Source organism: Euphorbia lathyris, chromosome 2 (genome assembly GCF_963576675.1).
Source record: "Euphorbia lathyris chromosome 2, ddEupLath1.1, whole genome shotgun sequence".
In the NCBI taxonomy this organism is placed as follows: domain Eukaryota; kingdom Viridiplantae; phylum Streptophyta; class Magnoliopsida; order Malpighiales; family Euphorbiaceae; genus Euphorbia; species Euphorbia lathyris.
The window spans coordinates 51,611,767-51,627,216 of record NC_088911.1 but is presented as its reverse complement, the minus strand read 5'-3'; the positions used below and the strand labels follow the sequence as shown (position 1 = coordinate 51,627,216).

Below are 15,450 nucleotides of genomic sequence, written 5' to 3'. Positions count from 1 at the left end.
CTTCCCTTCCCTTTACATCATTACAGCACACCTGGCACCATAACGGTGACATGTTTCTAACCCAGTCTAGAAACAGTCCCTTCTAGGGAAATATGTTTCAACCCAACCCGAATGTGTAATTATTTACACAAAAAGCCCCAAATTGAGCATTAACCCAACTTGGCTTGCTCCATTAGCAATACCCTTGAGACCCTCGAGACTATCATGATAAATAGTCTCCTTCAAATCAAGCAAAATTCAACTCAAACCTCCCATCATTCATATCACCCTCTAAAAGATATTAATTAAATCTTGTTTTCTTTTTCAAATCCACCAAAATGCACTGACAATTTGATCACTCTAGTAAACTTAAGTGCTTGGAATCCATCCTCTAAGCACCAAAACTTTGTATAATCTTACAAGGCATTCCCTCCCCCCAAAAAGAAGAAGCCTAAGCCTTTTGCACAGTATGTTCTTTGATCAGAACAGAACACTAGCATCTACATAGGTACTGTACATGTCGTTCTAAAATGTCCAGTCTGATGGCAGCGGCTGCAACGCACTGTTCGCTTCAAGCAGCCTGAATGTTCAGCATGCTTCCGCTTTTTCCTTGGTTTTCCAGGTGGTAGCACAAGTGATTTTGGTGGATTTATGATTTCATCGTCATTGTAATCTGAAATCTGTGATCCCTCACAAGTACTACCCCAAAGGGTTTTATCTGGAATTGGGTGTATGGTTTCTGAGTATGCCTTTCGATAATGTGCGACTGTGAAACAGCTTTCAGCAAATCGGAAAACATTCTGCCTGCAAGAGACGAGAGCTGCCACAGCATGAACACAGGGCAATCCCCGTAGTTGCCATCCATGACACGAACACTTACGCGTACAAATATTTACCATATGCGTTCCTTCATCAGAAATGACCTCAAATTCAGCATCATTTGCCTTGAGAACTTGACAAGCACACGCAGACTCAATAGCCTCAGAAACTTGGCTATGAGCAGATGGGACCAATGTGCTTGTCCACTGCAAGCTTGTTTCACGACGGTCATTGAACAAAGTCATCAGCCTTCGACGGATAAACTCCATCATTTGAATTATTGGAAACCCAGAGGCTTCCTGTATTAGAGTATTCAATGATTCGACTAAGTTGGCCGTTAGTTGTCCAAATCTAGTTCCCTCAAAATATGCTGAAGCCCACAAGCGTGGGTCGATGCTTCTTACCCAATAGCTTGCTTCTTCAGATATCTCATCAATCATAAGGATCTTTTGCTCAAACTGTTGTACAGTGAGAACGTTAGCTGCTTCCCACATAAGATTAACAAGGATGGCATTGTTGAACTGTTCCCGGAAACTGTCAATGAGATATTGCATACAGAATCCATGAAAAGCAGTTGGAAAATTTACTTCGACGCCATCAAGAACACCATTCTGTCTGTCAGAAAGAATAGAAAGTTTTGGCATGTTTTCAGCATTGGATTCAAGCAGATTATGCAGTTCGGAGAGAAACCACATCCAATTATCAACGTTTTCGTTATCAACCACACCAAATGCCAATGGAAAAGTAGCGCCATCACCATCAAAGCCAGTAGCGAAAAGCAAGGTTCCAAGGTACTTGCTTTTCAGAGGAGTTTTTCCAAGTCCAATAAGAGGTCGGCATGCATTCAAAAACCCGTAAATTGAAGCTTGGAATGAGATAAATAGGCGTTCAAAACAATTGTCAACAGCACTCCCATAAATTAAAGCAATGCTTCCTGGATTCATCTTTCTGACCTGATGACAGTATTGCGGAAGGAGGCGATATTCTTCCTCAAATGACCCACGTACAGTGGCGACAAACCGCTCCTTTGCCCTCCAGGCTTGCTTGTATGATAATGGGATCCCATGAACCCGATAAATATGTTCTAGTATTTCCTTTGGAGTGCAATCTGGGTTTTCCTTAAGGCGTTGTTCCATAGAATCTGCTACCCATTGGACTGAGGCTTGTAGATGACCAGGATGTGTAATTCTACCACAAGTATGCTTCTCATGAACGGTCCTAATTGTGAACGTAGGAACACCAGCCAGCTTTGCAGCATGGATTCGCCAAGGGCATCCTTCACTTGCACATTTAGCAGTGAAACGTGTCTTGTCAGACTTAATAGTCTGCATCTCAAAGTGATAAGCAATGGCTGCATCCCTGACTGCTCTTCGGCAGCTGTGGACATCAGGGAACTCTTTCCCAACAGTCAGTTCCGGTGTTGGACACTGAAGGATGGATGGATGCGGATCACTCACTACTGTTGACAGCTGAAAATCCACCATTGAGATGGGAGCAACACTCAACCCCTGGTTTCCATTAGTATCAGGGTACTCTAGAGAGAGTTCATAATTCTCAGAGGAATCTATTCCATGATTTGGGTTTGTAAAACTATTTCCATTAACATTGGTAAGGCTTTGATTTAGATCAGCCTTATCATCTCCATAAAGATCTGCATCATTCTCTCTGAAATTGTGACTTTTATTTAAATTAGCCTTGTTATCTCCATAAAAATCTATTCCATTCTCTTTGAAATCGTGAACATCTACTCCATATTGAACCAAATCATGCTCATTGGTCTGACTGGGAATTAGATCACAATCATCAGTTTGTCCTAAACCCAACTCTAGAGAGGCAATCTCAACATCCACATCCAAATTCTGATGATCAAAGCCTTCCAATTCAAAATTGTGACTATTAACCAAAGCTGAGCTGTGACTATGCCCTGGTTCTAAGTATTGATTCTGCCTTAACAACGTATCATGATTCCGTCCAATCATCATATTACCATCTTCCATCGAAAATCAAACTCTAAGTAAAGAAGGTGAAATATTTTCCCTTATGCACTAATAAAACCCCTTCCCTGCAAAAAACACTCATAGATAAGAAAAAGAATGAAGCTAAATTCTGAACTAAACAGGAAAGGCGTGTATACATTTCAACACAATATCTATAGAAAAATCACAATAAATGCTCTAGGTCAGGGAAAATCAATGATTAGTGAACAACACTAATTAATTTCAGCTGAATGAATCATATAAGCATCAAACGACAATTACACAAATAATACAATATCAAAGTTATAAAAAAACCCTAGAATTGACCGGAACTTAACGAGTATGTATCACTAGTAACACCATAGCACAAAGCCGTGTTTGGTTGCTCCAAAAACATGAGAGAATTGAGATAATGGAATCTTATATTATAAGCGCCATCTAAACCAAATACACTACATTTCATATAATTGAAAAATAGTGAATCCAAAGCTCAGAAACCAAACAGAGTGCAATAAGAAAGTGAAAAATGCAGTAGGTAAACTGAACACATTTGAAACTGAGATTTGAAACAAAACAAAATTAAAAAATCGAACAAGCAGAAGAAGTAGACAGTAGTGAGAGCGAGTAAAAGGAAATTGGAAGAGAGAAAAAGAAAGTGAGAGAGAGTTGAATAAAATAAGAAGGAAAAGAGAAGAAGAAATTGGCGGGGAAAAGGAATACCTGGAAAGAGGAGGGAGGGGAGGGGGCCAAAAAGGGCAGCCTTGGGTCCTTCTCAATTCTGATGCTCGGCTCGGGTGGGGTGGGGTGGGGTGGGGTGGGGGACAAACTGATTCTTAGGGTTGGCCATTTTCCAGGGTATTTATGTCTTCTTCTCCTTCTTTTACATTTCTATCCCCCAACCTTTCGCTTTTCTTATTTATCACCTCACGGTTTTTCTTTTGTTTCAATTCTTGACTATATGAATTAATATTAGTTCAATTTAATTTGTCAATTAAGAATTGAAAGGTTTACAGTTGGGACTTGGGAGAAACTATATAATACTCACAATGTGTATTTACTCCTTGCAAAAATGAAGTATAAATGAGTTATTACTTGAATTTTTTTTATGTACAATAAAAAAAGATATGATATTTTGGGAGAAAATTTGTTGTCCTTGATTCTATACTCTCCTCCCTCAATTTATGACCTTATCATACTTTAAATCCATTAACTTTGGTAAAGAAAGGTTAACAGAGTTATAAGGTTTAACTAAATAAATAAAAAATAATTAGACAGGTATATAACAAGAGAGATTCAATAGTAGTTGTGAATTATATATTTCTTTAGGGGAATTTTCCTAAACGCTAAGAAGGAAACAATATTTTTTAAAAGGTCAGATTTCTTTAAGTAGGATAAATATATATCATGCGGCATAAATAGTAGGAGATAAGTAAGGGGATTGAGAATTTACAAGCCTTCCACCCACTCTCAAAATTTATATTTAACTATATGATTATATTTCTTATCAAATCCCACCATAAATGCTTAAAAATACCTCAATCAAATTGCAGCTTGCAGCTCAGCGGTACAAACTACAGGTGGCAATTTCAATTTCATATTTCGTGTCAAAATCATATTATCCCATGTCATAAATGTATTGGCTCTGTTTGGTAAAGAGCGTTTTGGGATAAAAAGAGTGGTTTTGATCAACTTTAGAGGTTTGACCACTGAAACCGCTGATTGGAGTGTTTGGTGGTGAGAGGTTTGAGAGAGAGTTTTGTGATGAAAACGCTAATTTAGAACAATTAGCGTTTTGCAATATTAAAATTAATGGACTTCTTTAACCCTAATAGATAGACTCCCTCTTCTCCTGCGCCAAAATTAATGCCCTTATTAGTCTTTTTGCACAAACCGCTATTATCAATCAGCTAATTTTTACCAAACATGTCTACACAAACAGCTAGTCAAATCAACTAATGTAATCAGTTAACAGCTAATTCCCAAACATGGCCATTATCTTATTTATATATATATATAATTCGATTATATAATATAGGGGAGGGATCAAGTGAGAACCTCCTCTTAGGTGAGGACACTTTCTTAGGTGAGAACCACTAAAACTACGTAGTTTTGAGTCTAAAAATTAAACAAAAAACGCTGCTGTCATGAGGATTCGAACCTTGGACCACTTGTTTACACTCCAAATTACTTACCACTGAGCCAATTACTTTCCTTGTGTAATATGTGCCGCGCTGATTAATATATCATCGCACTGTAGCTTTCATTGTTTAATATTTGACACATGCACTTATTAATATTGATTAAATATGCATAATAATGAATTATTAATAGAAAAAAAAATGTGCATAATAATGAATTATTAATAGAAAAAATTCAAGAACATGCTCCAATTTCTTATTTATTTAATTCCTTTATATTTTGTAATTTATGTTATATAAGAAAATATATTTTTTTAAACATACGTTATAACATATAATTTAACTTTTTTTTTGAAACAACATATATTTTAACTTTTAAAACGCGAACTATGAAGTTTAGAACGTACGACATATTTTTTAGAACATACGTTATGTTTTTTAGAACATGTGTTATGTTTTTTCGAACATGAGTTATAAATTATATTTTTCGAAAAAATGAAAAAACGATCCAAATATCTACTGATTTTTTTAGAACATTATACTTAATTTTTGGAACACAAACTACAAACTTTAGAACATACGTTATGTTTTTTAGAATACGTGTTATGTTTTTTCGAACATGAGTTATAAATTATATTTTTGGAAAAAAATGAAAAAACAATCCAGATATCTACTGATTTTTTTAGAACATTATACTTAATTTTTGGAGTACAAATGCAAAAATGGTCCATATATTTACTGTTTTTTTAAACAACAATTGTTTTCCTTATCCATTATGAAGCGCGCTGATTAATATACCATTATCCATGTAGCTTCTATTGTTTAATATTAGACATATGCACTTATTAAATATCGATTAAATGTGCATAATAAATTATTAATAGAAAAAAAAAAGAAATGTGCATAATAACGAATTATTAATAGAAATGTGGAAATGGAGGAATGAAGAGTTATTTGCTGAGAAGACTGTCTTTATTCCTGACCTCCGGTTTTACTTCTCGAAAAAACTCTCTGTTATTACAAAGAGTTTTGAAGGAGAGCCCCTGGTTCACCCCTCCCCGGTTAAAGAGGTCCAGTTAGTTGGTTGGAGGAAGCCCAGGGAAGGGGTTGTCAAGTTGAATACGGATGGCTCCTGCCTTAGTAATGGCAGAATTGCTGCTGGTGGAGTTCTTCGGGATGCTGGTGGCGCCTGGCTGGCTGGGTTTACCCATAACTTAGGTACGGGCTCCTCCTTTACTGCAGAGCTCTGGGGGATCTTGTCTGGCATTAAACTCGCCATTCGCATGGGTGTTAAAAGACTTTCGGTGGAGTCTGACAATTTGGAGGCTATCAACAGGATTTCGGATAGACAGGCTGTTTGTCTTAAGAGTCAGAATCTCATTAAAGCCATCTTGAGGCTTCGTCCTGCCTTCGATTCTCTTACCTTCTCCCATATTTATAGGGAGCAAAACCGCGTGGCGGATCGCTTGGCAGCTGCTGGGCATGGGGGGATGTTAGGTGTTTCTACCCTTTCCGTTCCTCCTTCTTTTCTGTTACCTTCTCTTCTTGAGGATAGGATTGGGGTCAGTCTTCCTAGACTGATCCCGGGTTAGGTTTTTGTTTGTTTGTTTTTTTTTCTTCCCTTCTTACCAAAAAAAAAAATAGAACAAAAAAATCAAAAAACATGCTCCAATTTTTTATTTATTTAATTCCTCTATATTTTTTGTAATTTATGTTTTTAAATGTTAAGGACGGAATTCTAAATAATGTTACATAATTCTAAACTTTATAATTTATGTTCTCCAAATTAAGTATAATGTTTAAAAAAATCAGTAAATATCTCGATCATTTTTGCATTTGTTCTATAATATAATTTATAACTCATGTTCGAAAAAACGTAACGCATGTTCTAAAAAACATAACACATGTTCTAAAGTTTATAGTTTATGTTCCAAAAATTAAGTATAATGTTTTAAAAAAATCAGTAGATATCTGGATCGTTTTTTCATTTGTTCAATAATATAATTTATAACTCATGTTCGAAAAAACATAACACATGTTCTAAAAAAACATGACGTATGTTCTAAAAAATATATCGTACGTTCTAAACTTTATAGTTCGTGTTTGTTCTATAATATAATTTATAACTCATGTTCGAAAAAACATAACGTATATTTTCTTATATAACATAAATTACAAAAATATAGAGGAATTAAATAAAAAATTAGAGCATGTTCTTGTATTTTTTTCTATTAATAATTCATTATTATGCATATTTCTTTTTTTTTTCTATTAATAATTCATTATTATGCATATTTCTTTTTTTTTCTATTAATAATTCATTATTATGCATATTTAATCGATATTAATAAGTGCATGCGTCAAATATTAAACAATATTTAGAACATCGTCCTTAACATTTTAAAACATAAATTACAAAAATATGGAGGAATTAAATAAATAAGAAATTAGAGCATATTCTTGGATTTTTTTCTATTAATAATTAATTATTATGCACGTTTTTTTTTTCTATTAATAATTCATTATAATGCACATTTAAATCGATATTAATAAGTGCATGCGTCAAATATTAAACAATAGAAGCTAGAAGTGCAATGGTATATTAATCAGCGCGCGACATATCACACAAAGGAGTGTAAACAAAGGGTCCAAGGTTCAAACCCCCATGGCAGCAGCATTTTTTTTTAAATTTTTAGACTCAAAACTACGTAGTTTTAGGTGGTTCTCACCTAAGCAAGTGTCCTCACCTAAGAAAGGGTTCTCACAAGAGCCCTCCTCATATAATATAAATGCTAGAAAAATTATTTTCATATTGTCAATCAAGTTATCTCTGTATTTTCGTGTAAAAAAGTTATCCCCACATGAACCCATAGTGAGTTGCACTTTTTTATTTTATCTTTTTCCTTAAACACACTAAGAAATTTGCAATTCAATTGCTGGAATACTTTCATGATCATTTCCATATGCTTGTAAAATTTTAAGAAACAAGTGATACAACTCTAACAACAATTGCAAATCCAAGACCTTCGTACAACAAGATATGATATTATATGGAGGGATTTTGGTTGCAAAAAAATCATCCCTCCATAGGTACAGGAATGCAGAAAACTTGCCAATAAAACCCCCCAAAAACAATTATGAGGAAAAAAAAGAAATCAGGAATGCCAAAATACACGAGTTTGCTAACTCTTCAGACTTCACTAAAAGCCTTTACCATCATATGTCTCACTCATGATTTCATTGATTGCAGTAGATCAAAACTGAGATAATAGGTTAGTTCCTATTATCTTATTTATCAGGAAGCCACTTTTCCCTCCAACTGCGAAGATTTTGCAGACTCAAGCTTTGGCAGCAATTCAGAAACCACCTTTTCTATGGGAATAGGCTTTAGACGATGATTGTCGCTTCCATTTATAGCCGCTTTTGAAAGAAATGCAATTTCTTGTGCATCTGAACTATTTACAATTAGATCGTTCCAATATTCATCATCCACATTAACGTTTGATGCTTTCAATATTTCTATTACTTTCTCCATGGTTGCAACATTACGACCGGCACCACACCCCATGGCAGTCGCCGCACCCACAGCATTTGCTATTGTTAATGTATTTAGTAAGGATAGCTTGTGTATAAAACCAAATGCAACAGCAGCCACAAAACTATCGCCACAACCCACGGTGTCAATGATATCCACCTAATCACATTAAACAACTGCAATATTTCATTTCCATTTTCCACTGTATACTAGAAGAGATAAACTTTAAACTAACAGAGAACAAGGAATTGCTTTTTCTACTAAATGGAAAACTGCACATGGAAGATATATGGGTCTAAATTGCAGCACACAAAGTCTTTGGGTTTTGTTTTCTTTATTAAGTTTTTTAACCAACGAAACTTGGTTTATCATACATTACAAGAAAACTTAGATAGCATATCAAATATGGCAAGATTGAATAGACAACACTCGTTAACACCCAAGAATGAACTAATCTAGAATCATTAGATAGTAGAATCAAACAAAATTATACCTTGAATGCAGGTGCACAAGATATGCTTGACATGGTGATTAGAATAGAACCCCGAGAACCCATCTTCACAATCACCCATTTTGTGCGTATCCCCTTCCTGAGCAACTCCTTACCAGCTAGTAATGGGTCTCCTATGCCAGTCAATGACTCAGCCTGAAAGATGATTATTCAAAAGTAACCAAGGTAGATTAGCAAGAAACAATTTACTTATCAAATATATGTATAAAAAATTTGTAGGTAGGAGAATTATAATGAAATACACAACAACAACAACAACAAAGCCTTAGTCCCGAAATGATTCGGGGTCGGCTAACATGAACCATCATATAAAACCGTGAAATCAAGTCGTGTCCGCGACACAAATTCGCTCCCTCCACTCCGTCCTATCCACTACCATATTTTCCTCAATTCCCAGTAAACTCATATCACTCTCGATCACCCTCCTCCAAGTTTGCTTAGGTCTTCCCCTACCCCTCACCACTACATCCCTTTGCCACTCTTCGGTTCTCCTAACCGGCGCATCAAGCGCTCTACGTCTCACATGGCCAAACCACCTTAGTCGGTTTTCTCTCATTTTATTTTCAATAGATGTGACCCCTACTTTTGTCCTAATTATTTCATTACTCACCCGATCCTTTCTCGTATGACCACACATCCATCTCAACATACGCATCTCCGCCACCGACATCTTATGGATGTGACAGTGTTTCACTGCCCAACACTCCTTACCATATAACAATGCTGGTCTAATTGCCGTGCGGTAGAATTTTCCCTTCAATCTATTAGGCATGCCGGGGTCACAAAGGAAACCCGTAGCACTCTTCCACTTCGACCAACCAGCTTTAATCCTATGAGCAACATCTCCATCTACTTCTCCATCCGTTTGGATAATAGATCCTAAATACCGGAAGCAATCCGAGGCCTGAACAACTCTCCCATCTAGGGTGATTGTCCCTGCCTCCCTACTCCTATGGCCGCTAAACTTACACTCCAAATATTCTGTCTTACTTCGGCTCAACTTAAAGCCTCTAGATTCTAGAGTTTGTCTCCATAGTTCCAACTTCCTCTCCACTCCTTTCGTCTCATCAACCAACACAATATCATCTGCAAACAACATGCACCATGGCATACCATCTTGAAGTGAACTCGTTAGTTCATCCATAACGACGGCAAAAAGAAATGGGCTTAGTGCAGAACCTTGATGCACTCCAATCGTAATAGGGAACTCTTCAGTCTTCCCAACACTGGTACGTACACTCGTGCATGCTCCCTCATACATGTCCTTTATGATGTCAATATATTTCCGTGAAATGCCTTTCTTTATCAAGGCCCACCAAAGTACTTCCCTTGGTACCTTATCATATGCCTTCTCCAAGTCAATGAAAACCATATGCAAGTCTTTCTTCTTATTTCGATAGTGCTCCATTAATTGTCTCATTAGATGGATGGTTCCATATAGCAACAAACTTAATAATAGCAACTTCATTATCATGTTGTTGATGTCCAACTGCTTGGTTATTCTGTTCTAGGCAAGTAATACGCAAGAAAGAACAATTATGGTATTCACACCCCCTTCATCCGCAAGGCATTAAGACTTTTTTTAAAAAAAAAAATAAAAAAGCAAAGGCATTAAGACTTAAGTAGCAAGAGTTTGATGCATTTCAGAAACCAAGTCTAGTGATTTTTTATGCAATTCGAGCTAGCAATTTAACTGATGAGTCAGTACTTCAATATTTGCATAGACAGAAAATGAAAATAACATTGCCATTCACCCAAACCCTTGAGCTCTAAATAGAACTTGAATTGTCGCTTCTTTAATGTTGAGCAACATTTAAACATATCTTAATGTGTTACTTACCTTTCTACTTGAATGGAAGCAAATCACTAAAGCAATGATGATGTTATAATGATATACCCAGTGTTTCATCACCATGAACAATAGAACATTGCAACAGAAGTAAAATTGCAGTAATCTAACATGAATTTTGTTCTCCTTTCCACTCGTAATAATTGCAGAAAGAAAGAACAAACGAAGTCATAAGAGTAATCAACAACAAATGTTATTGTTATCCACAATTTAGCTCTTAAGGTTTTAGTTTGGGTTAATACACATATTTGCCCATGTGTTTTCGCGGAAAAACAGATTTGCCCTTAAATCAAATAAACCCATAAAACTATCCCTGAATTTTCCATAAACCTGCAATTATACCCTAATCTAACAGAGCTGCTAAACGGCGATGACATCAAACCTTCTTATCTCCAAAAAAAATTAGATGACGACAATCAAAATTCATTTGGTTTCTTATTGTTTTCTATTGCTATTGCTTTTGGATTAATTAGGAGGTTTAGACGCCGTTTTATTAGGTTGATTGAGCTTTTATGAAAATGAATTTTGACCAATCTGTTCTTCTAACTTGCTTTTAATCGAAATTGAATGTGCATATTTTTTTCTGTTTGTGATTGGTTGTTCTTTTCTGAAGTTTTTCTGGAGACAAGCAGGTTTGATGTGAACGCCAGCTCTGTTAGATTAGGGTATAATTGTAGGTTTGTGAAAAATCCAGGGATAGTTTTGTGAGTTTATTTGATTTAAGGGCAAATCTGTTTTTCTGAGAAAACACAGGGGCAAATATGTGTATTAACCCTTTTAGTTTCTTTTGAAAACAAAACTAGTTTTGGTGCTTGTATTTTATGGAGTGGTTGAAACAAAACTTATTTGAGTAGCTTTGCAGGGAATTACGGGTGATGTTAAACATTTGAAAAAAAGTGTATACCAAACCTCATCGGACGTTAGAAGAAGAACATCGCTCATCATCAGGAACTGATGAAGTGCTTCTCGTTCTTCAAGTGTTCCAGAAGAAAGACTCTTTCCACGTGGTCCAGGATCAAAGAAAACCGATGTCCCAACTTCAACAGCATAGTCTAGAGCTGAGACTATCAACTTAGGGGTGAGCTCATCAAAACCATAACCATTGCAGAAAAGTACCTTTGACTGTTTAATAGCCATTTTTACTTCACCAGATAAGTTCCCCATCCAGCTAAATGCAGGTTCATCACTAAAATCAGCTCGACTGGAAAGTAAAATAGATCAGAATCATCATTCCATATTTAGATCACAACATAGAAATAATGAATAATACATAAAAGGACCACACTTTTGCCAATAGGAAAACACTTTTATAGGGTGCAAGATATTTGAATAAAGGAGTTACCTACAAAAGCCATGTCTTTGTAAAGGGTCAACCAGAACCCAACATAGAAGTGTCTCGTACGAGGTACTGGAACTGTCAATGACATCAATGTTTTTACACATCCCAACCATACTAATCCCCTCATCATGAAGCACATTTTGGAGGAATTTTCCGTAGATTTCATTGCCAACATGACCAATTGTTGCACAACGAAGTCCCAACCTTGCAGCTGCTATGGCCATATTACAGTTACCACCAGCTTCCCAGTATTGCTGTGGTCAAGAACAAAAATACAAAGTCGGACGAAAGAAATAACAACTGGAATAAGTGATTCATGGATGTAATGATCAAAATTCAAAATCATCATCCCTTGCATGAAAAATGTAAAGAAAGAAATGGAGAATCACGCAGGGGCAAAGTAGAATTTTTTTTAACTCTGTGAGCAGAGAATATAACTTGATTGGAAGTGAATTTATTATTTAAACATGAACTTTATGTATTATTCATTATCTTCCAAACTCAACACGATTCTCATAAAACATGATGTTGGTTAGTAAGTATGATATAAACAAAGAACTCACAGTCAGTAGTACAGTTCAATAGTAATAGGAATAGCAAACATAATGAAACTAGACATGATATGCATATATTACAATATTTATTCCACTATTTCAGATACAACAAAACAAAAGTATCCTTATTTTAATCCTACTATGTAAAAAGAAAAGAAAAACGCAGTTTCTCTTCATTGTAGAAGGAAAATACAAATCATGAAGAGCTGAAATGATGGGTAAAACATTAAATTGTAGTCTACCTTATAATTATTATATTATGCATTGCATACTTTAATACCTTCAACTCTGAAATATTGCTACTAGATTTTTTTAATAAACAGGCTGCAAAAGAAATTATCTCCCAATCCCAAGTACAGGTCCTAAAAACATACGGGTCAAATTAAAATTGTAACTTACAGGGATTCAATTTTTCTTTAATTAACAGTGAAGGCATAAAAGAGGAAGACAAAATAAAAAAGGATAGAGAAGCAAAAAGAGCAAAACCTTGTCGGGCGGAGAAGCGGATAACTGGTCCATGTAATCCTTGCGAGGCTCGGGAGAGCGAGGGGGCAATTTGGGAACATTAAGAACGATATCGACACAAAGATTACCCAGAGTGGAAACATCGATGTTTTTCACCCCCAAGCTCCTCAATTTCCAGTGTTGAACGTCACCATTTGCGGGGACGCCGAGAGAGATAGGAGAGTGGTTGGGGAGAGAGTGAGAGAGGTGGATTCCGGTGCAGGTGAAAGCGGATTGAGGCCTAACACGAAACGAAAGAGGCGAAGAAGAGGGGAAAATTAATCTAGGGTTATGGGGGAAAAGAGGATTGAAAGAATAATCATGGAAAGGGGAAGGGGAAGGAGAGTGAGGGAGTGGAGAATTGAGGGTTATGGTGAGGTGATGCATTCAGAGGTGGAGGTGAAGACTAGAGATAGGAAGGGAAGAATAACAAGATATCTAATTATAAATGGAGAAGAAGATTCTGTTCTTCAGCACCACCATTGTTGTTTGGACAAGCGATGATATGTATTGTTCGCATGCAATGCAACTGGAAGAGGCTGGGTGGGTGGGACTGGACCTTCTTTTCTTCTTCTTTCTTTTCGGCCTTTGTTTTTTATTTTATTTTTTTTCATTCTTTTTCTTTCCAAATCTGCAAATTGTATCCATATTTTATAAATTTAATATTACCTCTTATTTAGTATTTGTTTTTCATTTTTTGAATTATCAATTTGTTATTTTTTTATAAGAATTATCAATTTGTTATTTTCTAAATTTACTCTAATTTTTTTTGGGTGGAAACTGTAAATTTATTCTTAATGTATTACAATTTTATGTTTAATGTTTTTAAACAAGTTCAATTTTTGTCTCTACCTAACACGAAATGTAAAAAATAATCGTTTACTATTATTTGAGGATTTTATTGGATCTTTTATATATCAATTATGTAAAATCATTTAAAAAATATTTATTTTATTACTAATACGGTTAGAAACAATCTGTCAAAACATTTACTGTGCTATTTTTTTTAAGAGAAATATTTGCTATGCTATTAAAATAGTTATAAACAACTTGTCAAAATAATTATTTAATTCGTCCATTCAATTTTTCTATTAAATAAGGATAATATTGATCTAACTTGGCAAAATTAGAAGTGAGGCACGTTAAATCTATATTTTTTCACAAACGATAGGGTAAATTTAGACATTATTCTTTTTTATAAAACGTTTTATATTTTTACTGATGCACGTTTGACAAAAAATAAATTCAAATTTACCCTTATTTATGATACGAGGGAAATGTTTAGTATTAATATTTAATACAAACAATTCTAATTACCTTGTAATAATTAATAAAACATATAATTCTTGCATTGAAAATATATCTATTATATATATCTATTATATATATATATATATATATATATATATATATATATATATATATATATATATAAAAGGTGGAAATAAGAATATACTTGTCACAATATTAAAATTTTGGATTAACTGGAGTTTTCTTCTGGATAATTTGGAGAGAGCTGGGATTCCGGATAATTGGAGGAAATTAATTGAGGCTTGTATATCTTCTACTGTCTTCCAAGTTTTGATTAATGGGGATTTGTCTGAGGAGTTTATTCATTCCCGGGGATCCTATGAGCCCGTTCTTATTTGTTATTGCTATGGAGAGGCTTACTCATCTTATCCAAGATGCTGTTAGCACTGGGAGGCTTCATCCGGTTTCCATTAATAAATTCTGCCCCCCGATCACTCATTTGTTCTTTGCTGATGATGTGATGATCTTTGTGGAAGGAAGTGAGGAGCAAATTGGTGTGATTATGGATATCCTTACTAACTTTTGTTCTACTTCTAGTCAAAAGCTTAACATCCAAAAGTCTAGGATGTTGTGCTCTAATAATATGGATCAAAGAGTCTGTAAGAATTTGAGTGAGATTTCCGGTATCCCTAACCAAGGCCTTCGGTAACTATCTGGGGGTTCCTCTTCATAGTGATAGAGTTTGGAAAGCTTCTTTTAAAGAGATCTTTGATAAAACTAATAAAAAGTGTGCTAATTGGAAAGCTAAATCCCTTTCTCTGGCGGGCCGACTTACCTTGATCCAATCGGTGAACTGTGCTGCTCCCAATCACTTAATGCAAGCTTGTAAGCTGCCAGAACCTATTCTTAATGGCCTTGATAAAATCAATCGTCAGTTCCTGTGGGGGAACTCGGAAGAGGGGAATAAAGTTCATCTGGTTCTTTGGAAGGAAGTC

The 15,450-nt window shown here is 35.4% G+C and overlaps 2 protein-coding genes across 2 annotated transcripts; both read right to left on the bottom strand.

Annotated features, from left to right (window-relative positions):
- Positions 1-215: 215 nt before the first annotated feature.
- Positions 216-3,577, bottom strand: LOC136218177 (uncharacterized). Its single transcript, XM_066004942.1, has 2 exons — positions 3,495-3,577; positions 216-2,860 (listed from the first exon to the last, which is right to left on the bottom strand). The coding sequence occupies exon 2, from the start codon at positions 2,793-2,795 to the stop codon at positions 480-482; it is 2,316 nt and encodes a 771-aa protein (XP_065861014.1). The 5' UTR covers positions 2,796-2,860; positions 3,495-3,577; the 3' UTR covers positions 216-479.
- Positions 3,578-7,845: 4,268 nt separating this feature from the next.
- Positions 7,846-13,798, bottom strand: LOC136218176 (fructokinase-1). Its single transcript, XM_066004941.1, has 5 exons — positions 13,187-13,798; positions 12,150-12,400; positions 11,717-12,008; positions 8,941-9,093; positions 7,846-8,606 (listed from the first exon to the last, which is right to left on the bottom strand). Exons 1-5 carry the CDS (start codon positions 13,589-13,591, stop codon positions 8,208-8,210), a joined length of 1,500 nt encoding a protein of 499 aa, XP_065861013.1. The 5' UTR covers positions 13,592-13,798; the 3' UTR covers positions 7,846-8,207.
- Positions 13,799-15,450: the final 1,652 nt, after the last annotated feature.

Excerpts from the sequence above, each read along its gene's own strand:
- LOC136218177 (XM_066004942.1), bottom strand. The coding sequence starts at position 2,795 with ATGGAAGATGGTAATATGATGATTGGACGGAATCATGATACGTTGTTA.
- LOC136218176 (XM_066004941.1), bottom strand. The coding sequence starts at position 13,591 with ATGCATCACCTCACCATAACCCTCAATTCTCCACTCCCTCACTCTCCT. Across the intron at positions 12,401-13,186 it reads CCGCTTCTCCGCCCGACAAG|CAATACTGGGAAGCTGGTGG; the intron begins GTTTTGCTCTTT and ends TCTTGACCACAG. Across the intron at positions 8,607-8,940 it reads CTTGTGCACCTGCATTCAAG|GTGGATATCATTGACACCGT; the intron begins GTATAATTTTGT and ends TAATGTGATTAG.